At 48.9% G+C, this 25,655-nt stretch overlaps 1 protein-coding gene across 3 annotated transcripts in view; it reads right to left on the reverse strand.

The window, feature by feature from the left end:
* Positions 1 to 25,655, reverse strand: part of PCSK6 (proprotein convertase subtilisin/kexin type 6) — a 192,759-nt gene that overhangs the window by 120,255 nt on the left and 46,849 nt on the right. For all 3 annotated transcript variants that reach the window (XM_057544203.1, XM_057544204.1, XM_057544202.1), the window contains exons 2-6: positions 24,257 to 24,361; positions 9,440 to 9,550; positions 8,780 to 8,923; positions 7,251 to 7,327; positions 4,919 to 5,007 (exon numbers count right to left, since the gene is read on the reverse strand). In XM_057544203.1, the coding sequence (XP_057400186.1) occupies positions 4,919 to 5,007; positions 7,251 to 7,327; positions 8,780 to 8,923; positions 9,440 to 9,550; positions 24,257 to 24,361 (526 nt within the window). The remainder of the gene's footprint in view (positions 1 to 4,918; positions 5,008 to 7,250; positions 7,328 to 8,779; positions 8,924 to 9,439; positions 9,551 to 24,256; positions 24,362 to 25,655) is intronic.

The raw sequence follows: 25,655 nt of genomic DNA on the forward strand, positions 1-25,655 counted from the left end.
CAAAATTAATGCACAGAAATCTCTTGCATTCCTATATACTAATGATGAAAAATCTGAAAGAGAAATTAAGGAAACACTCCTATTTACCACTGCAACAAAAAGAATAAAATACCTAGCAATAAACCTACCTAAGGAGACAAAAGATCTGTAATGCAGAAAACTAAAAGACACTGATGAAAGAAATTAAAGATGACACAAACAGATGGACAGATATACCATGTTCTTGAATTGCAAGAATCAACATTGTGAAAATGACTATACTACCCAAAGGAATCTACAGATTCAATGCAATCCCTATCAAACTACCAATGGCATTTTTCACAGAACTAGAACAAAAAATTTCACAACTTGTATGGAAACACAAAAGTCCCCGAATAGCCAAAACAATCTTGAGAAAGAAAAACAGAGTTGGAGCAATCAGGTGCCCAGACTTCAGACTATACTACAAAGCTACAATAATCAAGACAGTATGGTACTGGCACAAAAACAGAAATATAGTTCAATGGAACAGGATAGAGAGCCCAGAGATAATTCCATGCACATATGGTCACCTTATCTTTGATAAAGGGGGCAAGAGTATACAATGGAGAAAAGACAGCCACTTCAATAAGTGGTGCTGGGAAAACTGGACAGCTACATGTAAAAGAATGAAATTAGAACACTTCCTAACACCATACACAAAAATAAACTCAAAATGGATTAGACACCTAAATGTAAGGCCAGACAGTATAAAACTCTTAGAGCAAAACATAGGCAGAACACTCTATGACATAAATCACAGCAAGATCCTTTTTGACCCAGCTCCTACAGAAATGAAATAAAAACAAAAATAAACAAATGGGACCTAGTGAAACTTAAAAGCTTTTGCACATCAAAGGAAAACATAAACAAGACAAAAAGACAACCCTCAGAATGGGAGAAAATATTTGCAAACGAAGCAACTGACAAAGGATTAATCTCCAAAATATACAAGTAGCTCATGCAGCTCAATATCAAAAAAACAAACAACCCAATCCAAAAATGGGCAGAAGGCCTAAATTGACATTTCTCCAAAGAAGATATACAGACTGCCAACAAACACATGAAAAGATGCTCAACATCACTAATCATTAGAGAAATGCAAATCAAAACTACAATGAGGTATCACCTCACACCGGTCAGAATGGCCATCATCAAAAAATCTACAAACAATAAACGCTGGTGAGAGTGCAGAGAAAAGGGAACCTTCTTGCACGGTTGGTGGGAATGTAAATTGATAAAGCCACTATGGAGAACAGTATGGAGGGTCCTTAAAAAACTAAAAATAGAACTACCATATGACCCAGCAATCCCCACCACTGGGCATATACCCTGAGAAAACCATAATTCAAAAAGAGTCATGTACCACAATGTTCACTGCAGCACTATTTACAATGGTCAGGACATGGAAGCAACCTAAGTGTCCATAGACAGATGAATGGATAAAGATGTGGCACATATATACAATGGAATATTACTCAGCCATAAAAAGAAATGAAATTAAGTTATTTGTAGTGAGGTGGATGGACCTAGTGTCTGTCATACAGAATGAAGTAAGTCAGAAAGAGAAAAACAAACACTGTATGCTAACAGATATATATGGAATCTTAAAAAAAAATGGTTCTGATGAACCTAGGGGCAGGACAGGAATAAAGACACAGATGTAAAAATGGACTTTAGGACACAGGGAGGGGGAAGGGTAAGTTGGGACGAAGTGAGAGAGTAGCACTGACATATATACACTACCAAATATAAAATAGATAGCTAGTGGGAAGCAGCTGCCCTGTACAGGGAGATCAGCTTGGTGCTTTGCGACCACCTATAGGGGTGGGATAAGGAGGGTGGGAGGGAGACACAAGAGGGAGGGGATATGGGGATAGACATATGCATGTAGCTGATTCACTTTGTTATACAGCAGAAACTAACACAACACTGTAAAGCGATTATACTCCAACAAAGATGTTAAAAAAGAAAAAAGTGAAGAAGGCATTCCACAGGAAAAAAAAAAAAAAAGAAACATACCCACAAATGACTTAGGTATTGGAATTAGTATAAAAGACTGTAAAATAACTCATAAGTATGTTAAAGAGTCCAAAATAAATTATAGGTATAATGGGTGAAGAGAAGGGAAATGTAAGGAAAGATTCGGAAATATTAAAAAAAAAAAAAGCCAAATGGACATCATAGAACAGAAAAGCACAATATCTAAGTAGAAAAGAAAAAAGAAAAAAAAAATTCATTGGGTGGAATCAACAACAGATTGGAAACAACAAAAGAAAGGATTAGTGAACCTGAAGAAGACAGTGCAAAAAAATTATCTAATTTGAAGCACACAGAGAAAAAAAGATTTTAAAAATGAACACAGCCTCAACCTGTGAGGTATATCAAGCAATCTAACAAGTATAATTGCTGCCCAAAGAGAAAAGAGAGGAAACAGGATTGCAAAAAATACTGACAGACATTTTTCCAAATTTGATTTAGAAAAAAAGTAATAATAATAATAATCCAGGAGGAAGCACAGCTAACCCCAAGCTGGATAAATATGAAAGAAATCACACCAAGGGGCATTATAGTCACAGACAAAGCACAGATAGAAAAAAAATATAAAAGTAGCCAGAGGAACAAATCACATTACATAAAGGGGAACAACAATAAGTATGACAACTGACTCATCATCAGAAACAATGGATGCCAGAGACAATGGAATAGCATCTTTAAAGGGCTGAAAGAAAAACATGTCAGCCTAGAAATTCTATGTTCAGCAAAATTTTTTTCAAAAATGAAGATGAAATTTAGATAAATTTCACCTAAAAGCTGAGATGACTTCTCGCCAGCATACCTACATGTAAAGAAATACTAAAATATTAAAGAAATTCTCAGGCTGAAGAAAAATTGAAACGAGTTAGAAGAAATATGAAGCTAGAAAATAAGGAAGAGCACTGGGACTGATAAATATGTAGGTAAGTATATTTCTTTCCATAAGTATTTTAAAGCCAACTGTTTAAATAAGAATAAACACTGGGTTTATAATATATGAAGTAAAACACAAAAACAATGGCATAAAGAACGACAGTGAGTGTGAACTCAAATAATGTTTTAGGTTTACATACTATACATGAAGTGGTATAATATTAATTCCACATAGATTGGAATAAATTAGGATATCCATTTTAATCTCTTGAACAACAACTTTAAAAATAAAAAAGATATAAAAAGGTAGAGCTCATGGTCACACCAGGGGCATCTCAGAGAAATTCCCTGCTCTGTGTCAACACGTGGAGAGAGAGGCTATGTTAGGGGTGCCTGAAGGCTGCCCTGTCCAGGGTGGGCTTGGAGGGAGGGGCAGGAAGAGGTGCGGCTGCCTGTGTGGAGAGGCTACAGCTGTGTGCAGCAGCCTTGGAGACGTGGCTGTTACAGGTTCCCTGGGTCAATGCCAACCTCAATCCCACACTATGTCTCCATTGCAAACCCAACACCGTGTCACAGACAGTTATACCCGTTGTCCAAGGACACAGAGCCAGTGGGTGGTGGGAATGGAACTGGTACCCAGGTCAGCCAGGGAGACTTCTCATGGGTCTTCACTCATCAAGAGCTCCAAGGAGAACTTACACATCTCAACATAAAAGAACTATCCACGAAGGAGTGAGGCCAGGTGACAGTCTCCTGATCTGTTCTGCAGGACACGCCCTTGGTGGTTAATGATGGCTGGTTAAATCCCAGACACTTCAAAGGTTTCCAAGGGAAAGGGCAGGCAGAGGGTCCTAAATAAGTGAAAGCTGGGGACCTTATTTTCAAAACTCAAGAAATTCCCCAAAGACTGCGTGACCCAGAGTTCTCCACATTGTGCTGCTCGTAGTAGAGCTGAGGGAGCTACAACCACCTCCACAAAGGCAAAGCAGCAGAGAAGGCCACACCCCAGGAAGGCATCCCAGCATGGCCATCAGCGTGCGTGTGAGCACCTCCAAACCGAGAGCCAGTGCCCCAAGGTCATGTGGAGGGTCGAGGACAATTCATGCCCCGGCCACACCTGCTCAGTGCCAGCTCAGTGATGTGCACCTACCAGGCACTGCAGAGGACTTACTGACTGACTGTCTGCCAGTTTGAGTTGTCAATCTGCCAGGCTCAGGGGGCGGGGGCAGGGGCAGGGGCGGAGGGCGAGGAAGACGTGTGACTCTTTGCTCTAAAGCCCCATACTAACAAAAGAAGCTTGACTCACAAATGGAGAAACCAAACAACAGAACCAGAGACACCCAGGGTCAGGCGTACTCCTTAAAGGGACCTGGAAGGCTGACCTCCCCCAGTAAACAAGACAAGGGGGGACACCTGGATTTGGGGAGCACTCCATGAAGCAGAGAGGGTGTGAGAGGCCGTAAGTCATGGGTGGACTGAGCAGAACGGAGCGGCGGGGAGAGGTTTTTGGGGTGAGGCAAATGTTACCAGCCCGTCATAAACAGGGGAGACCAGGCATCTCTGGGGGGCACTATGACAAATGTCCTCTGGCTAAAGCCGAGGGACGGGGCAGGAGCAGTGGGCCAGGATGCTCGAGCGGGAGTTGGGGCCAAGGAAAGGCCTTTGTCCCAGGTGAAAACTGTAAACCCTGCTGGGAATGTCAGAGGGAGGGCATGATGGGCAGCAGGAGGCGACCCACGCGGCCTCTTAGGACTGGTCTGCTTGACAGCGGTGAGTCAGCAGCCAGACCCACAGGACCCGCAGAGGCTTTTCAGGCAAACCGGTGAGCAACACCTCCGCCTCCAGGCCCCTGGCAGCGTGAGGTCAGGCCCAGGGTCCGACTCGGCCACTGAGGCCAACAGAAGTGCAACTGCTGAGACTCGCAGGAGGGACACGTCCAGTACCCCTGCCCCAGGCCCGAGCCCCCGGGCAGCACACTCCTGGGCCTTACCTCCGATTCTTGCATTGTACGCAATGCCCACGATGCAGTAAGAGTTGTTGGCTGAAGCGGCGACCTCTCCTGCACAGCGCGTACCGTGTCTGAGACAAAGGAAAAAACAAAGTTAGGACTCCGCCAGCACCTTGCAGTGGGTTGGGTTCAGTGCCCTGCTCAGCTCTCCTGCAAGAAGAGTCATTATCCCTAAGCCCGGGGAGGATGCTGAAGCCTTTTCCCCACATCCCTTCCCATCGCCTGCTCTGCCGGCTGCTCCAGGAGGGGCATCAAGTGGGCTTTTGCACAGCCCTGGGTCGTCCCGATCCCCACCCCCGCCCTGCGCCCCATAGGCTGGCAAGGCCTTCCCGCCGCCCTGCAGACACAATGCTCCCGCGTCAGGCTGAGTATCCTGCTCCGGCGCCAGGGGCCCAAGCATCCCTCCTCCCAAGCTCTGCGTCCCCGCGACCGACAACACAGTGTAGACACCTGCCTGGCTGCCGAGCTGAAGTAAGAACAAATGAGAACCTAGATCCTGTGTCCCCTTGTGTCCCCCTCCTCCCACCCCATGCTCACCTCGGGCAGCCCCCCCACCCTTTCCACAGCCGTTGCAGCAGGAGCCGAGGAAGAAAGCTCGAAATGGAACACTCAGCAGCGGTGGACGGACTAGGAAGAGGCCACATGAAAAACAGATCGCTCCCCTCGGTAATGACCCCGTTCTGCAACATGCTGCATCGGGTCAGTTCCTCCAGCAGAAGCCAAAAAATACCGGCAAGTTTAAGGAGCACATCTTTGAGAAGAGTCCACAGGGGATCAGAATCACTGATTCAACTTTAAAACCACCTTTGAAACTAGTCCAGGGCTCATGTATTAGCCCCAGAGAGGCAGCCTTCTGTCCTCTGGACCTCATGCGCCCACAGCCAGGGCTGCTCCCAAGTCACGCAGCCCACCGTCCCACTCAGCATTCAATCCTGCCCTTCATGGATCACTGTGCAGTGTCTGGATTATCCCTCCTGGCTCCCTGCACTCGGGGCTGGGAGACCAGGTGCCCTGCACCCCTGGTGTGCTGGCCGCTGAGTGGGAAGGGCACCTGGGGACGTGAGGCTGGGGCCTTTGCGGGCTCCCCAGAGCGCCGTGGTCCGTCGTGTTGACCGCGTTCGCCGGCCGAGCCTCCCTGCACAGCACCCTGTGGGCACCAGGATTTGAACCTCAGAATCAAATCAACCACAACCTAAAATATTATGGACGAAGACACACCTTGGCAAGCATCACGTCAACAGTGGAGAAGAAAGGGACTTCCCTGGTGGCACAGTGGTTAAGAACCTGCCTTCCAATGCAGGGGACATGGGTTCCATGCCTGGTCAGGGAACTAAGATCCCACATGCATGCCGCAACTAAGAGTTCACATGCCACAACTGAGGAGCCCGCCAGCCACAACTAAGGAGCACACATGCTGCAACTAAAGGAGTTGGTAAGACCGCAGCTAAGACCCGGCACAACTAAAACAAATAAAATTAAATTTAAAAAAAACCAAAAAAAACAGTGGAGAAGAAAGAAAGGGCTTCTGTTCTTCTCTAAATATTTTTGGAAGAATGGGAAGAGCTCGGGGCATGGGGCATGCTGATGGAGAAACGACAGGCAGGACACAGCAAACGAGCTCCAGGGCTGGGCTGGGGAAAGTGGACCTCACCCCCAGCGCTGCCGATGACGGAGCCGAGTCACCTGATCTCTCCAGACCTCCTCCCGCCTTCATTTGCAAAGTGACGATCACAAGCGTCACTGACTGAACACCCTCGGTGGGTGTCCCTCACCCATCACCTGACTCCCACCCACGGCCCTGGGGCATGGGGCGCCTCAGGCTACGAGACATCACCCAGCCTGCACAGAGGCACACAGCCAGGCCCAGGATCGGAGCCCCGATTTACCCAGCATCATTCACTCTCCTGCCACCTCCCTCGTGAGGTCACAGACAGACTCAAAAAGGCTTGGATATTGACCCATGCACTGTGGTCTGAACACATCCGGCTGTGGAGACCGCAAGATTTAAGGGTTACTCTTTTCAAATATTCCAACAGTGTTTCGAACAGGAACGATGCTGGTCCAACATCCATTGCTAGCTGACCAGCAGGGGTGACGCCCCTTAGGAAGGGGCCGAATCCACCGAGGCTGCCCTGTGCCTGAAGGGCTGTGCGGGGCTGGCTCCTGGCTCAGCCCCAGACCCGGCCAGGCAGCCGGAGAGGTGCCTCTGGCCCGTCACAGTTCCAGGATCCTGACTGTGGGCCAGCTCAACAGTGACTGCAGGGAGACGGAAAGGGAAGCAAGGAGGGGCTGGCCAAGTGACCAAGTGACATACTTATTCTCATTGCTGGCATCATATCGCGGAGACGGGTCGTAATCGTTTCCGTTGACGTCATAGCTCGCATAGGAATCCTAAGAAACGAAACCCTCATGACCGAAGAGAAATGGCCCAGCATATCACAGCCCTGCTTTAAATTGTTTTTATGCCTCAACTGGAAACAGAGAAAAACGCACGCTTGGTACTCTCTTACTATAACTGTAATTATATATATATATATATATATATATATATATATATATAAATATAAAATGGTGGGAAATACACATAACAAAATTTACCACCCTAACCATTTTTAAGTGCACAGTTCAATGGCTTTAAGTACACTCACACTGCTGGGCAGCCATCACCACCATCCATCCACAGAACGCTTTTCATCTTGCAAAACTTCAACTCTGTCCCCATGAAACACTAACTCCCCATCCCCCTCCCCAGCCCCTGGCACCCAGCATCTACTTTCTGTCTCTATGAATTCGACTCCTCTAGGGACCTCACGTAAGTGAAAGCATACAGTGTTTGTCCTTTTGTGACCTAGATAATGTCTTCATCGATGTGGCTGATCCATGTAGTAGCATGCATCAGATAAAGGTTCATCCATGTGGTAGCAAGTGTCAGAATTTCCTTCATCTTATATTTTTAATATGTATGTTTTTGTGTACATACTTATAATCACAGTATTCGTGTAATTTCCTAACCTCCTTTTAAAACACATTATAAAAGCTCTCCAGATTGTTGACTTAAAAACTGTCATCCTTTGCAAACTAGTATATATAGGATGGATAAGCAACAAGGTCCTACTGTATAGCACAGGGAACTATATTCAATATCCTGTGATAAACCAGAACGGAAAAGAACATGAAAAAGAATATATATATATATATATATATATATATATATATATATATATATATATATATATGCATAACTGAATCACTTTGCTGTACAGCAGAAATTAAGACAACACTGTACCCCAGGTGCCTCAGAATACTAAATACCTTTCTTATATTTACTACATGCTGGGATCCCTTCTTTACATTTATGAAGCCATTTAATCCTCACAATTACCCGAGGAGGTAGTAATCCTGTTACTAACCCCGTTTTACAGATGGTGACACTGAGGCACAGAGAAGTCAAGTAACTTGCCCAGGGTGTCTCAGAGTTAATAAGCCACGGAGCCAGGACAGAAGCCCCAGCAGTTTGGGTCCAGAGCCCATGTCTTAACCCTGCCATTTCTCACGTTGCTGATGTTGATCTGATGGCCACCTCCATGCACACGTTTCTGAGTTTCTTAGGATCCGTTCCCAGAAGTACATGTGAATCCTCTAAAATGTGAATGAATCCCTCTGCAAACCCCTGGCTCCGGGTAGCAGGGGATCTGGGCTCACCAGCCCACCCAGCTCGGTTTCTGTATTGTCTGATATAGCGAGGGGTAGGCACCTTATCATTTTACAAATGTGTCCTTATTTAATGACCCGCACAGTTGAATGTCTCTGCATGCCAGTTGCCAGTTTTAAGGCTTGACTTACATAGTTTGGGGCCAGGTCAGGGTGATTCCGCTCTATGCCATCATCCAGGATGGTGACCACCACGTTTTTTCCCGTGTAGCCCCGCTTCCACGCCGCCTGGACATTCATTTCTGATCGGCAGCGACTGTTCTTGTCGCCACAATGCTGCAGGCACAGAAGACACAAAGCCCCCCCAGCACAGACACACCTGACACAGACCCGCAAACCCAGCAGAGGTGCTCCTATGCTCATAAGGGAATACAGAGAAAATGCTTTCCCGTGCCTGATAGAGCAGGACCCTCTTTCTACCACCCATTTCTGGGAAGGGTCCACGTGGAGGCTCTACTGCTTTTTCTGCCCTCGCAATCTGTCCATCACTTTCCCAGGACACCCACTGCCCTTCAGGGGCTCTGTTCACTACTCACCATGTAGTGACTCATACACCGTGCAGCCAATCGCTCCCCTGCTCAAAGAGCCCCTCCCCTTGGACTTTCACATAATTAAAAAAACTTCACAAGAAAGCTTGCACCTCACAGCATTAAAACAGGAGTTTTACACTCAGATGAAGTGTGTCTGTTTGGAGCTGTCATGAGAATTTAGCTTTGTTGGGGGAAACTGACCCATCTCAGAAACACGGCACTGCAAACGCTCCAGGGACAGAGAGGCCCACACCCTACTCACCATGTACCACATGTTGGACCAAATGGGGTCGTTGAAATAAAGGGCCTGAGGGTCGCTTCGCACCTGTCTCTTCACCCTGCGTTTAACTTCTTGTTGTTGGAGCCATTTCACCTACCAGGGGAGAAATGCAGTTACTTTTTGTTTTAAAAATGATCTCCTGGTTTCACGTGGCCTCCTCGTAGGTGCTCCAGCTATCCTTTTCCATGAATATCTGTGTCTATTAGATGCCTTGCATGGTAAATTCCAAGGAGATGTTTTCACTTCAAGTGACCATATTTGAAAGATAAGAACTAGTCTGGGTCTGTAGGAGAGGAAATAGGACCACTCTCATAGAGTTTGAAATGATTCTACTAAAAAAAAAAAGACCTTGTGAAGTTGTCAACAGATTCTCTGGTGATCCTTGTCCCTAATTAAAAGGAAATACATGCAAGGGTATGAAAAGAGTGAAGAGAGGGGAGAAACCGGTCAAATGGTGATCAGGAGTTGGAAGTAAAATGTTTTACAGGGAGGATACGGTTAATTGTGATAATCCATATATTGGCATTTTTAGCAGCTTCTGCAAACATGGTACCAAAACATGTACAGAAAAAAACCTAGAAAGGGATACAGCAAACTATTAATAGCAGCAATTCCTTGATGGTGACACTATTATTCATTTAAAATTTTAAAATTATTTTCAGGGTTGTATAAACTTCTTTCAGTCGGCATGATCTGCCTTCACAACCAAGGCAAAAAGCTTGAGAGGCAGGATAAATGTTATTCGAGAGCAGGAATCCAGGAGCCTGGCTGCCTGGATTCAAAAGCCAGCCCCACACTCACCAGCTGCATGACTTAGAGCAGTCAGTTAGCCTCCCTGGCCTCATCCGCACGATGGGCGTCACTGTGGCTTGTCATGAGGGAGCGCTGGCATATAAACTGGCATATAAACTGGCATATAAACTGGCATATAAACTGGCATATAAAGCAGGCACATCACTGCTTGGCACAAGGCTGTACTATCCTCACATGTGTGTATGTGTGTGTGTAAGAGTTTTTCAAGGTGGAAGAGTTTTTTCACTTTTATTTATTTACCTATTTATTTTAAAATTTATTTATTTATTTATTGGCTGTGTTGGGTCTTCGTTGCTGCGCTCGGGCTTTCTCTAGCTGCGGCGAGCAGGGGCTACTCTTCGTTTCGGTGCGCGGGCTTCTCGTTGCGGTGGCGTCTCTTGTTGCGGAGCACGGGATCTAGGCACGCGGGCTTCAGTAGTTGTGGCGCATAGACTCAGTAGTTGTGGCTCGCGGGCTCTAGAGTGCAGGCTCAGTAGCTGTGGTGCACGGGCTTAGTTGCTCCGTGGCATGTGGGATCTTCCCAGACCAGGGCTCGAACCTGTGTTCCCTGCGTTGGCAGGCGGATTCTTAACCACTGCGCCACGAGGGAAGGCTGAGTTTTTTCACTTTTAAAAGATGTGGGACCTGAATCCCCGTGCCCTGAACCGAAACATTTTCTTGGTCCTGCTGCTATGGGCCCCCTGAGTCAGTACACCTCCCGCTGGGGCTCAGCTCTGCACAGTGCGCTGAGACGGGCAGGATGGGGGCACCGGGCCCTGCTCTCAGAAGTTTGTGCTCCAGTCGGGGGCTCCCCACCACACAGCGCAGGGTGTGATGCAGGCTCCAAGAAGGCAACAGGTGGCCCAGGGCAGAGAAGGTGAAGGGGAAGAGGAGGAGGAGGAGGATGGAGCCTCTGGGAGGGTGATGATGGGGGACCCTGGGTGACCTGGAGGCCAGGCCAAGGCGGGTGACCCCAGGGGAATGAAGGCACAAAGTCCGAGGGTCAAGCTGCTCCCCTCAGACCGCTCAGCCTTGACCTCCCCACATGGTCCTGAGGGAGGAGAGGACAGCCTCATTCACATCTAAGGGTGACGACTGATCTCAAGGCATTGTTGGTCACCAGGACAAAATGCTTAGAAAGAAATATCACAGCCTGTCCCCCCAACAATGTGACTTGTCTACAAAACACCAGAAGATCAGCTTCCTGAGAAATGCCGCAGAGAGCTCAAAAACAATTTGGATTAGGCACTAAAACAAGCCCAGGCCCAAGTCCTGGATCATTTAGAGTTGCCACTGATAGATACTTCCATGGAAAATAAAACTGTACAGTGAGATATTCTGCTCATAACACCCTCTGATGGCATTTTGCAACTTCCTCATATATTACTGCCTGAACCAGAAAGCTTTTACTCAGTATAAAAAACCTAAGACTGTATTTCCTAACCTGCTAGGCAACCTGTTGTAAAGTACAGTGGTAGGCAAGCCACTGACAGCTCCAAGCTCCCGGGATGCTCCCGTCCACCTTGCCTGGCTGACTCACTACCCATCTTACCAGCACCAGCGCCTTCCAACTGTGGTGCCCACCAGGCTTTACTTCCTGTCACAGAGGAGGTGAACCCTCCTCTTCCAAGCCTGAGTGGGTGACTCCCCCGAATCAGGCAGGTGACATGGGAAAGCCTGTTGCCAGAAGTCACAAAACAATCCCCTAGTGGGACAAAAGAGTGAGGGCACCTGGCCTTCAATCGTTCCTGGGCTCTGGGTAAGAACCCAACTTAACACACAGTTCTGAGGGTGGGCTGTGATGGCCCAGGGCCCGCGGCAGAGCTGGAGGCTCTCCTTGTGGCGTGCTCCCAGGGCAGCCCTCTCTCCTGAGACAGGTCATTGTTAAGACTCTGACAGACAGCCAGGCGCTGTAGGCCAATGGAACTGGATATAACAAATTACTCTCCAGGTCTGTGGAGATGGATTCACAGGTGACCTCCCAGTCACAGAGGCTGACTCAGCCAGCGGTCACTTGGTCAGAGCCTGCTACCCATCTCCTTTCTCCAGGCTCCAGCCACTGCCTTTCTTCTCACCCAACTCCAGGAAAGGGTGGGGGCTCCTGGATCCCATCATCCTGGCATTTTCCAGATTTGCCCTGATTTCTCTGGAGAGCACGGCCCCCGTGGTCCCTTATTTGCTCACCAAAGCTGCACTGAGTCTCACTGTGTGTCCGGCGCTAGGTTCTGGGAACATGAGTATGAGTGTAAATACCACTGGTTCCCATCCAGGACCAAGGCCCCCCTCCCACCCTCCAGCTCAGACCCAGAGCTCTACTTCAGGGGCTCCTCAGGTTGGAACCCAGAGCCAGCTGGCCTCTCCGGGAAGGTCAGGGGTGCCGATGACCCAAATCCAAGTGCCTGAAACTTTAGCTTTCCCAAGGGGTACCCTCATCATGAACAGTGATGTTCTTTATGACAAAGGAACACACAGTTCAGGATCCCTAAGGACGTGCACTCGTGGAATAGATTCTTCCGCAGAGCTCGCAAACAAACGGTGAGCTGGAACTGACCAATCACAAGTACTGAAACTGAAACTGTGATTTAAAAACTTCCAACAAACAAAAGTCCAGGACCAGATGGCTTCACAGGCGAATTCTATCATTTAGAGAAGAGTTAACACGTATCCTTCTGAAGCTATTCCAAAAAATTGCAGAGGACGGAATACAAGCGGTCAGCTGGTGGTGATGGGGAGAGTCAAGCTGGGAGGGGGCCTGACTGTGATGTTCTTCCTGTGATTATCTCTGTGAGGAAAAGCAACTTGAGATGCTCAGAAGAATTGGCAGTACTCTTCCTCCCCTAAGAGGGCTAGTGCAAAAGGAAAGTCATCATATTTTGCTGGCAGTGTGCCCGGCTGTCACTTTACACTGTAGCTACGCTCATGCTCTGATCATCAGATCCCTCAGAACTCCTAGAGGAGGTGTGCAGACCTTCTCTTGGTGAAAAAGGCAGGGGACAGACAGCGGTACACACTGTCTGCCTTTCAAGGCCATAGGAATATACTTGGAAGGTAAGTCCTAAACCCAGGTAAGCCTGCAAATGAGTGGGCCTGGGGCACATTAAAATATACATTGTGACTAAGCGTGCGTGGTAAGAGCTGAGCTCTTACAGTGGGTCCCCAGCTTTCTTAGGAAGAGCACCAATCACTCTGCAAAGCCTTCAGATCACTGGAGTGAAGGAAGGGGAAATATTGCTGAGAAGAAAGGCCCTGCTCATTCCACATCACTCTCTTTAGGTTTTGTAGAGAGTTGACTGGTGGCCTCCCAAAAGGTACATTCACCCGGAACCAGTGAATGTGGCCTCACTTGGGAAAAGGGTCTTTGCACATGTAATTAAGTTAAGGCTCTGGCGATGTGGTCATGCTGTGCCCTAAATCCAATGACAAGTGTCCTTACAAAGGACAGGCAAAGGGAGATTGAGACACAGGAGGAGGAGGCCTTGTGAAGACAGATTCCACAAGCTGAGGAGCACCTGGAACCACCAGGAGCTGGAAGAGGCAAGGAAGGATGCTCCCTGAGAGCCCTCGGAGGGACCACTGCCCTGCCAACACCTTAGCTTCAGACTTGTGGACTCCAGACTGTGAGACAACACATTTCTGTTGTTTTAAGCCACCCAGTTGTTGGTCATTTGTTACAGCCGCCCTGGGAGACTGACACAGGTTTAAATCACAGCCTTGATCAGGGTTGAAAGTTTAAATGTTCGAGAATCCATGAGGCTGTCCTGCTAACAGAGGATCCGGAGGCCCCCAGAGGATGGGCTGAGGCTGCAGGAAAAGCACTGGGGCGGGGGTGGGACTCAAGGCAGCAGCTCTTACCCAAAATTTTATTTTTTTTATTATTTCGTGCAGGATCTTTGTTGTGACATGTGGGATCTTTTTAGTTGCGGCATGAGAACTCTTAGTTGCGGCACGTGGGATCTAGTTCCCTGGCCAGGGATTGAACCTAGGCCCCCTGCATTGGGAACGTGTAATCTTAGCCACTGGACCACCAGGGAAGTCCCCCCAGTATCTGAAAAACCAGAACAGAATGGCCATCCCGGTGTACCCAGCGGTGCCAGCTCTGGCTGGCAGCCTCACCCACACAAGCCTGCAGCCCCCACCCTAACGGCTCTCCCCTGCACATCTCAGGGCCCTGGACACCTCTCCCCGCCGTTCTCTCAAACTAAAGCTGCCCCAAAGTGGGTCCTGCCCCCTCTACCCAGGTCCCTCTCACCCTCCTGATTCTCCTAACTCATCAGCACTAAAGCCCACCTGTCCCCCAAGTCAGAACAAAGCTGGGATCCTCTCCAACACGAGTGTCACACATTCCATCTCCTCAAGGGGTCAGGATCCCATCCCCAACGTTCACCATGGCAACGATCCCCTGGCATCTGGACGGTCACGTGACTCTCGGGGTGTCCCTGCCCACTGGGCCCCCTCCAGCCCCGCCTCTCGCCCCCCCCGGCACCCCCTCGTCCGCAGGCCTGACTCTCACGGTGCCCCTTCACTGGGCCAACTTACTTGTGTTCCACTTTAACCCTCCCCACCCTGGAATCCTTCCCTGACACCCAGGGAGGCCAGGGTGGCCCCCCGGGCTCCTGTGCCCCCACAGGTGTGTGCATGGTGACGCTGCCTCCACCCCAGGACATGGACATCAACTGTTCAGAAGCCCACTTTCCCCCAGAGGGAGGCATGCATCTCAGGCACGCTTGTTTCTCCACCTCTCAGCCAACACCTGCCTGTAACAGGGACCTGCTCAGCAAAGATCTGCTGGACTAAAGTCCTGTCCTCTTTCTTCCTGAAAAGGCAAATTGAAAGCTGACGCTGCAAAGTTAGGTGTGTCTCTGCCAGGAGCGAGGGGCTTCCCTGACCTGACTTGTCCGGCACGAACCGCAGCTGTGGTCGGATGTGTCCGGGGTCGGTGTGACTACCCTCTGCTCCCCACTGGCCTGTGCGGACCATGTGGGCTGTGTTTCACTCACCACTATACTTCTGTGTGCCAGGCGATGCATGGTATACAGTAGGAGTTCACTAAATGCTCCCTGAACAAAGGAATGAAGTTAAATGAATACCCTTCAGATATCAAATATGTTATAACCACAGTCAGACTTGCAAAAACACTTTGGAGTAGACAGTGCGACTGGGTCTTCATGACCCCCAGGTGATCTGTGTGGACTTTTTGTGGAAGATCAGTGATTTTGGACAAGAGCAAGGTCTGCCACCTGCAACCCCAGCTCAACACAGAGTATCTCTCCTGGGCAAACCTCTATAAACCTGTATAAAGTGTCCTGACTTCTTCAAAGTCATATTTTGAAGGTGGGACTTCACTCTGACCCTCTTCCTTTTATCCATTTTCTGTATGTTTCCCGTGAAACATTTTTGTCGCGAAGACTTTATCATCTTCTCATGATGAGGTGAAGAGCAACGCTTTCTTTTGAAGGCAACGCTTCCTCCAGCTTTCTTCTTGAGAAGTCAAATTAAAATTCGGTATCTGTTGAATGTCACTCTGTAGATAAGAGGAGGTAAACTTAAAAGATGCTAGAGGGACTTCCCTGGTGGTGCAGTGGATAAGATTCCGCGCTCCCAATGCAGGGGGCCCAGGTTCAATCCCTGACCAGGGGACTGGATCCCATTTGCAAGCCGTAACTAAGAGTTTGCATGCCACAACTAAGGAGCCCTGGAGCTGCAACTAAGGAGCTCACTTGCCGCAACTAAGACCCGGTGCAACCAAATAAATAAATAAATATTTTTTTAAAAAAAGAATGTTAGAAAACTATTCCCTTAAAAAAGTTTATGTTTAAAAAAAAAAAAAAAAAAAGATGCTTAGAACGAAGTCATGCAAACGAGCAGGATCCCAATCAGCGCTGCCGGTTGTACAACGGCCCGAGCGTCGTCTAGGCAGGCGTGCCTTGGGCAGCCCCAGCCGCATCCTCTGCCAGAACAGAAGCAGCCTGGCACATCAGTCCTGGGTTCAACAAGTGCAAAAGGGGGTTGCTGTCACGTTATTTTGAAGTTTCACGAGCCAATGTCACCAGAGAGAGCATGAATGACCCCTGCGTTCCACCCAAAGCCACCACACGCCTACGCTCTGCCTTAAAGCCGTCGACCTCTAACAGGCCCCGCCAGGCTCGGGAAGCCCCAGGGCATCTTTAGGAGCTGGTAGGTCCTAGAAGGGGCTCCAGGGGCTTTGCTCTGAGAGGGAGCTAAGGCAACAAAGGCTGTTCTCCGAGATCCTCGTCCCCATACCCTCCAGATCTCCACCAGTGCGAGGGGAAGAGCAGTGCGTTCTATTTAGGGTTCGTGTTCGTGCACAGCTGTGTCCAGGGCAAGGGAGACAGCTCTGGCCAGCTTCCCCTTTTCTTTTTCCCTTATCTTCATCAAAGGGAGGGACATTTCATTCTGTCACTGTGGGAGGACGGGGATTCCCTCCACCGTTCGCTGTGACAGAGCCAGCCCTGCCTGCAGATCAGGGCAAATCCATGGAAGATGTCAGAGGCCAGACCCCCAAGTGTCCAGGGGCCCCCCGATCCTCAGGCCTCTTCCAGGAGAGAACAGTGCAGCGGGAGCATGGGGGAAGGTCAACCTTTGACCCCATCCTCTGTGCCTCAGCCTCCAGCCGAGGAAGGGGCCGAACCAGCCCATTTCTGTGACCCCTGCACTCAGCAGCCTGGACCCTTACATCTCAAGTCCCGTCAACACCGACGGCTCTCAACACCTGTCCCGACACGTGTTGGGTCAACTTTCCACCAGCTGAAGAGCAGTGACAAGTTAACTCGCCAAGTGAGGATTCAAAGAAAGGAAAATAATCCTCCCTGACAAGTGCACGTCACCTTACAGTTTGCAAGGTGGTCCTTCTCTCAGGACAGGCAATGGTTCAGGCACGTAGGAGCTGAGTGGTAGCCAAGCTGGGGACTTCCCGCCTGGGGCCCAGAGATCCTGGAGGATGGAAGGGCAGGCTTACGTCCCAGGAACCCCCAGAAGCTGTATGCAGAGCAGCGTGGACATGAGCACGTGACTTCTTTTCTCCTCTGGATAGAGAGAGAATGTCCACGACTTCCATCAGCTTTGCAGAGGGGCCTGTGATTCCGACATGGTTAAGAAGCATGGGACTCAGCCGGGCTCGTGGAGGTGGCAAGTGGACTGGGGTCCGACTCCATACGAGGATTGATACTCCCACGCTTATCTTCCTGGGGCAGAGGGCACCAGCCCCACAAGCGAGTGATGGTTAAACAGCCTTGTTAGATCATGTCTCAGGGAGACGCTCGAGCCCTCCTGAGGGTACCACCTAGGGTGGGGAGGAGATGCCGGGTTGCTATGGAAATCCATGAGCCAGGCCAGTAGAAGAGGCAGAGGAGAAGGAAGACGAACCAAAAATCTAAAAGCTGTTCTAACTCAGACTAGAAGACCTCCCCCTCCTCCTCCCACGTCACAGAGGCAAGCGGGGACCCAGGCCTGTCCCCCCTTCCTCAACAGGCCACTTCTCGAATTCGTTCCATCCAAGCTGAACTACACGGGCCAAAAGGTGACCGCTTTGCTGGTGAGAGCCGGCACCACTCCTCCTGCTAATACTGGGAAACATGAACGGACTTCGGGAAATCAGGGCTCTGATGGGAAGCACCCCATCCCCCTGAGGGATGCCTCTACTCACACATGCCTCTACTCACACATGACCGACAGGTGGCTGAAGGACCCCTGCTCCCCACGGTCACCAGCCAGACGCCGGTCAGCACACTGCCCGGCTGGCTCCACGTCGGTCATTCTGCAGCCTGATGAATTCAAGCCCTCTTTAGGGTTTTTGTCACAATTTAACCAAGGCCACAAGATACTTCTAAAGTCGTTTAGGTAAAAAGAAGTTGATGAGCAAATGGTAACAGATACAACTTGCTACCTGAACCTACTCCCTGAAAACTGAGATCTGTTTCAATAAACATTGACTAAGGGTCCGCCTGCTATTTACTGGGTAGCCTGCCAGACCTGGAGTGAAAGCAAGTGAGGGCAGCCCTGGCCCTGGAGAACGTGACACCCCCCGGCACAAGGCAGGCTGTGTGCGTCTCACCCCGAGCTCCCCCTGCCCCCCATCCCCCTGCCTTTCACGGCTGCTGCCCGGCCTCGCGCTCCACGCCTCCTGGAACCACCTGCAGCTCCCACCAGCCGTGTCCCTGGTCCCGTCATTACTGGATCCCCAGCAAATGAAACCCTTCCTCGCTCCCACCTGGGCCTGCGGTCCTGGCACTGTCTCCAAGGCGGCCAGGAAACAGACATTACAGGAACAAAGTGGGGGCCCGAGAGCCAATGGATGGGCTCCTTACCGCCCTCACGGCGCTGGGAACCTCAGGGAGGGGGACACCCACGTGACCACTAAACCCTTTAAGACGGTGCGTCCCCTGCAGCAGCGGGCAGCTGCGAACACGGCCAGACGCACTCTGGCCCTGTCACTTCCGTGCTGGGACAAGATCTGAACAGCCACGAGCCCTCCGCTCCTGGAGTCCCTGGGGAAGGCAGATGCTGAGGGGACCTCACAGACCCAGAGCACTGACATCCAACTGCCAGGAGCAGCCGCTAAGCCATCTCCCGGTGGCAGGGATGCATAGGCCGAGACCAGAGAGAGACACAGGGGTAGCCAGTATGTGCAAAGCCTGCGCAGGGGGAAAGGGCAAATGTCATCCGATGAGGATCTTAAAGGCCAGCGTGGCGGGGGTCCAGGGGCCACAGGGAGGCCAGACCAAGGGGGACCTGGGCAGGACATTCCCAGGGGCGGTGGCACCATGACAGGGGTGTTTCATAGGCTCCCTCGGGACAGTGGAGAGCAGACTGGTGTTGGGCAAGGATGCCCACAGCTGGCCAGTGAGAGGGGCCATGCAGCGTCCACATGCCAGAGGACAGGCCTGGGGCACGGGCTGCATGGGTGGTGGACGGAGGGTGGGGGAACGGGCATGGGGGAGGGGCTGCTTCTCTGTGAGACAGAGGTGCGGTCAGAGGTGCTGACTCGGCTTTGGGATGCGGTGACTTTGAGACATCTTGGAGGCATCTAAGTGGAAGCGTCAAGCCTGCCGGTGAAATCATAAAGCACCATCTTTTAAAGCCTATTTGAAAATTCTAACTGCTTACCAACTGGTAGCATCCAGTTCACTAGATCCAGCAGGGTTGTGCTGAAACGTGAAGAGACAGCTGAAGCCCTGCTGTCCCCACGCGGGTGAACCTGTCGGGCCCCGTGTGGCAGCCCACCCTCCCCCCAGCCCATCTCGCAGTTCATCCAGATCAATGTGGTCACTTCCTGTCTATGTGCTGGTATTTGCCAGGAACTTTTTGTTTGTTTGCACTCCAAATGGCTCTAGCACACAAAACTGTCAGATAAAATTCCCTCTGTGGTTAATGGAAAGATCTGCTTAAACGTTGCATCACTGCTGGAAAAAAAAAAACTGAGCTCTGATTAGACTCTGGGGCAAAGTCCCATCCTACAAAACAGAATGCCCACTCCGGCCCTGGAAATCATTTTCCAGCTCCTGAGCGTTGAAGGACTGAAACAAAGCATCAACCCGAAGCCTCCCACCGCCCCGGAAGGAGCCACCGAGGGCCCCCCTAATAACATCTTTATCCTCCCATTTCCGTCATCCATCTGGCTGAGCATGCAAGGGAAGGGCTGAACCAGAGTCATCATTCTAAAATGTAAGGGTTGGAAGATGCAGCAGCAATGTCGAACTATAAGCCAGCTTGGAATGTAATCAGAACAAGTAATTTTTTAAAAATTTGGGAGCCCTTACAGCTATTGGCTGGTGCTTCAGTAACATCCACCCTTCTCCCGACTTTTGGCAAAAGAACAAGTTAAAAACAAATGCCCTCAGTTGGCTTAAATGACAGCCCTTGGAAAAACCCAGTGATTGATACTGCACCCTGAGAACAGTTGGGCTGTTCTCCCAAGGAGAGGGCTGGTCCACAAACCCCTTCGAGCAAAATGGCCCTTTCCAAAGGTGGTTAAAAACATCAAGTAAAGGTGATTAAGAATGGAAGGAAAACAACTGCATGATGCTTGTACAAGATCGGAGCAAAGAGATGCTTAATAAATGTGTGTGCACGTGTGGCTGAAGTCTTAAATCTTCCCTCCCGCTCGTGTGTTGTTTCCGTTTTGTTCAACAAATGTACACTCTATCAGTTTTCATGCGAAGTAGGGGTGGGTTGTAAATTCCATCACTTATCAAAGCAATTTTATACAATAGGGACTGGAGCTAATTAAAATAAAATACCATCTGCATTCGATTGAGCTTTATCCTAAGCCCTATAACATTCATCTCCAGTTTGGTCATTCAAACACGATGGCAACTGCATTCCAATGACTTAGAATAATATTAAATCATCTTTTCCCTTTCTCAATAATATTAATTACACAACTCTCCAATCGAGAAGGTGACACAAAAACGCTTTGCTCACGTGGGAAAATGTCCTGGTGCTGCAGGACAAGGTAACACTAAACACTTTTGTAAAATAGCTAATTTTACCCAATATTTCACTGGAACGACTAGGTAGAGTAAATATTAGAGTGACAGCTAATTGGTATGGTTTGCATTAAAACTAGACTGATTTAAACAGAGGCATTTCAGTTACAATTCTGAATTTGTATTCGGAATTGGGTTCGGATGTCTATGCGCGTTCCCTGGGGCTAAGCATTTAATTAGAACTGTAGGAAACAATCAGCCAATCACGTGGGAGTCCCAGGCAGTGCTGGAATGTGAGGGCTGTTTACCTTTTCTCTCTTTCCTCTTTATTGGCAGGATGGTCTGATAGCAGCCCTGCCAGGAGCTTATTAAGAAGCTCTGTACAAAAGGGATTTTTTTTTGAAAAACTTAACTGCCATAGCCTTTGGAAGTCTCTCCTTCCTTCTCTTTCCTTCAAGGACACAGCTGATGACCGGAATACCTTGCCCTCAGACCCAGACTGAATGCAGTACTTTGAACCCACCTACAATGCACAAGCCCATCATCTCAGATGCCTTGGAGGAGGCTGGCTGGGGCCCACCCGGAATTCTCCTCAGCCGCCTCCTGCCTTCTGACGCTCGGGCTGCAGTGTCCTGCTCCGCTGGTGTTGACAGAGCAGAGACCCGCTGCGTGGGCATCTCTGCATCCCCTGGGGCACAGGGCCTCACACCCAGCAGGTGCGTAATTAATATTTTTGGAAGGAAGGATGGAGGAGTTGAGTTGAATACCTTTAAGAGTTTTAAAATTTAGTCACTAAAAAAGAGTGGGTGCCCCCTAAAACACAGATTAACTCTAACTAATAGAAATAGTTCTAACAATTGAGAAACAGCTTAATTCTCCAAAATCCCTCAGGAAATGAGACAGGCTGGGACCTGGGACCCTTTGCTGCAGTGCTTGCACCTGGACAAACGTCTCCTCAAGCAACAAAATACAAAGAAACTATAAGGGACTAAAAAATAACTGCATGCATGCACAGTTGGGGCAATTTATGGACAGCAAGATACAAAAAGACCAAAAACCCAACTGCCACCTCTGAAGAGCTGGGAGCAAAAGCAGGGCACTGCACACGCCCCCTGCACTCACCACCACCTAAGCCACCCCTCTGGCCACACCCCCTACCCTCCCCCCATATAAGGAGCCAGCTCACCCCCCATCAGGGAGCTAGCAAGGGCACCTGTTGTTTGTTCTCGCTCCCCGCTGCTGCAGCCGGGCCCCAATAAAGCCTTGCCTGAATTTCTTGTCTGGCCTTCCATCAGTTTCTTTTGATTAAGGAGGCCAAGAACACTGGTCAGTGACAGAAAGGGGACCAAGAAACCCACTGTCCCATCCTCTTCTCATTGCACATCTATACGGGGCTGGAGGCGGGGCAGGGGCTCCCCCATGCAAACAGAGCACCCCTCGCTGTGACTCCCTCTGTGGGAACAATAACTCTGAAGACTTTGGACAGAGAACAAGTATGCCGTCCTCACAAGACAGATCACTGCTTGCTTAAGAGAAATTGTGGAGGGCACTGCAGCAACTCCCTTCCTAGCTTAGAAACGTCTCCGCACTCTGACAGGTGACTGGCCACTGCGAACCTCAGCCCCTCAACCCGCTTCCCCCAACCCCGCAGCCGCATAGAACCCACATGTCTTTGGTGATGGGCCGAGCACTCTGCACTCAGCTCTACGGTGATTCGGGTCTGCTCACCCTTCTCCAGTGGCCCTATCCTGTGGGAATGAGCTACTACCACCTGGCTTTGCTTCTGAGAAGAAAAAACAATACACCAGCCCCTTTGAAAAGCGTTCCTTCAAGCTCCATGGCATGAACACACAGGGGTATAAACACAGCCCCAAACGGTCAGGTGGGAGGATGCATGTAAGGTGCCTGAGCACATACTAATCCCTTCATAAACATTAAATTCCTGGGACTTCCCTGGTGGTCCAGTGGGTAAGACTCCATGCTCCCAATGCAGGGGGCCCGGGTTCGATCCCTGGTCAGGGAACTAGATCCTGCATGCATGCCTAAACTAAGAGTTTGCATGCCGCAAGTAAGAGTCGCATGCTGCAAATAAGAAGTCCATATGCTGCAACTAAAAGATCCAGCGTGCCGCAACTAAGACCTGATGCAGCATGCATCCATGCATGCATGCATAAATAAATAATTTAAAAAACAAACAAAACAAAAACATTAAATTCCTTTCCCTGCTATGAAGGAAGAATGGGATTAGCACAATATTTGCTATCTATCTCCTTCAGTCTGTCCACCCATCCACACTTCCATCCATCCATCCTTCTACCCACCTATAAAATGAACTCAGAACCATACACTACATGTCTACCTTGTCAGAGCCCAACTGCACGAATTAGTTTCACAGGGACCACTTCCTCATGTTCTTGAAACCAGACCACCACAAGGTCATGTCCTGGAGAAATGTTTTAGGTGCAGTTCTCAGGGATACACCATCTCTCCCACCACCCCCAGCTCCGCCAACACAAAAGTATCCACGATTATCAGTGGGGTGGCTTGGGACAACACCAAGGCCAATTTCCCCAAGGAAACTTTATTATCCACGTTCTCTGCGGATCACTGAAGGAGTACCACGTGCCAGCTTGGGAGCCCAAGTGAACATTTCACACATTGCTTTTAAGAGAAGGTGATTTCCATGTTCTAAAACTACGATTTACCAATGGCCTCATTTCTTTGTTGGGGCTGCTACTGCTTCTCACTTGAACTTCACTGTCCCTCATAGCACTCAATGCCCTGTGACATATCACATATTCTTCTATAGACTGTCAGCCCCACCATCCACTCTGTGGACACAGCGTGACATGTAGCAGGTATTCCAAAATCACCTGGTGAATGAATGAAGTCATCAAAGGCTCACTTGACCATCTGACATTTTTAATCTTACCAAGTATCTGTTGATTGATATTTGTCAAATATTAAACTAAAATCTATGCAGAAAGTATAATTAACCACCCAATAAATATGAACTATACTAAAAATGTCAGCCTCTTTTCAAATTACATTTGTTTTCATCTCAGAGATCACAGGAATTTTTAAGGAAAAAAAGAGTTATATTTACTGCCCAGGTTTTTAAGTTCATGGTAACCATTAAGATATGTGTTATGACAATCACAAAAACATCCACTTGTCCAAATCCTAATTTCATTATTAAAATGCTAGCTTGAATTGCATAGCCTTTATGAGTAAGATTCACATATTTATCTCCTCTGACTACTGTGTATTTTGTTGATTTTTAAAGATTTAAAATATTAGATCTACAGTGATTTGATTGGAAGTCAAGAATTTAAATTCCCAAGTCTCCCAAGGAACCCAAATATTTGGAGCCTTTAGATGGTCTGATATGTAGCTGCACATCTGTCTTGTTTTATTCAAAGTGGATATGGAAAACTAAAGGCTATCTAGAATCCCATTAAAATCCAGACTCAGGCATTTTCAGAACCACAGACCCAAACAATAAGCAAACAATACCCTAGGCCCTAAAAAAGCATCCTGCACAGGGAGCAGAGATTTGTACCTGGGGGTCCATCCTGAGGAAGGTGTGAGGGCCTCTGCTACTCAAGGTTGATCTTTTAAAGGTTTTGCTATGATAAAAGTGGTAGTAATCTTCCAGGTTTCCGATCTGCAAAACAAGAAGCAGGATATCACCAGTCAATAGTCTTACAAAATCCTGCATCCCATAAACATCTCCCCCTTCCTCTGAGAGGCTCGTCCTGCTCCCAAAGGAAACATACCCTTCGTTACACTTCCCCACTCAAGTCTCTGGCAGACTCAGCGTCTGTGAACGTTACGGTCAATTCAGAGACTCCTTTTGGATAAACAACACTAGTAGTATTTTCCAATGAAGCACACACTCCCCAAATCTTGCAATGAGGTCATATCATTTAAAGTTTGTATTATCTTGGCCAAGATTTTTAGACATGAATTAATGTTCATTTAGGGTCAAGCATCCCTGAAATAGCTAAGTTAGTGTCAAGTCAGGTCTACACCAAAATATTCATTTATAAACAAACTCCATCCTCTCCACCCCACGGGTAAACTGAAATATCTAAGAATGAACATTCACTCTCAAGTGCAACAAGGGAGCCAAGGCAAACACTCGGCCCCATCTGCTTGGGGATTGCAGAAAGGTCAGCTGAGAACATCCAAGCCCCCAGGGTGTCCCAGTTTTCTGCCAGCAGTGGTTTGTCAGGACAGATTTCAGCCTGAGGCCTGGAGGGGACGTAGAGGAGCAGTCAATGTGGCCCTCCGATGGGCTGCCCCCGCTGGCCACTCCCCGCAGCACCGACTTGCTCTCGTGTCTCACGACCCTGGAGCATCAGGTCACCGTTCTCAGAAGACATGCTTCTCGTTCTAACTTCCACTGGTTGTTGAAAACAGCTGGTTGGTCACCATCCTTGACAGCTGGAGGTCACCATCCTTCAGCTTTCTAACTGAAGAGCAGAGCTTTCTGACCGAATACTATATAGACTCTCATGCTGCCCTTCTCAGGCTAAACCATCCTAGTTTCTTTTCCAGCGTCTGATTAAAGAGTGAATTTAGGGTGAATTGTCCTCTAGAGCAGTTAGATGTCGTGATGATGCACCTAGGTTTCCAGTCAGATAGACCTAATCCAAGCCCTGCCCACTCCCTTCACCGCCAATGATCGTGTGACCTCAGGCAAGATTCACCTCCTGCAAATCTCAACTCATGTGTAAAATGGGGATAAAACTACTTACCCCATGCAGTTGTTTAAGTAGGACTAATGTCCACCCAATTCACCAAGACCTTCTACTCACAGACATTGCATCTGCTACAAGATGTCCCCAGCAGAGAGGACTGGCCCAGGCAGAGACCTGGAGGGACGTGGAGATTCTGAGTGGCCATTTCCACATCTTTCCACAAGAAGATCAAGCAAGGATCTACAGAGAGAGCCC

Source organism: Balaenoptera acutorostrata, chromosome 3, assembly GCF_949987535.1.
Source record: "Balaenoptera acutorostrata chromosome 3, mBalAcu1.1, whole genome shotgun sequence".
In the NCBI taxonomy this organism is placed as follows: Eukaryota; Metazoa; Chordata; class Mammalia; order Artiodactyla; family Balaenopteridae; genus Balaenoptera; species Balaenoptera acutorostrata.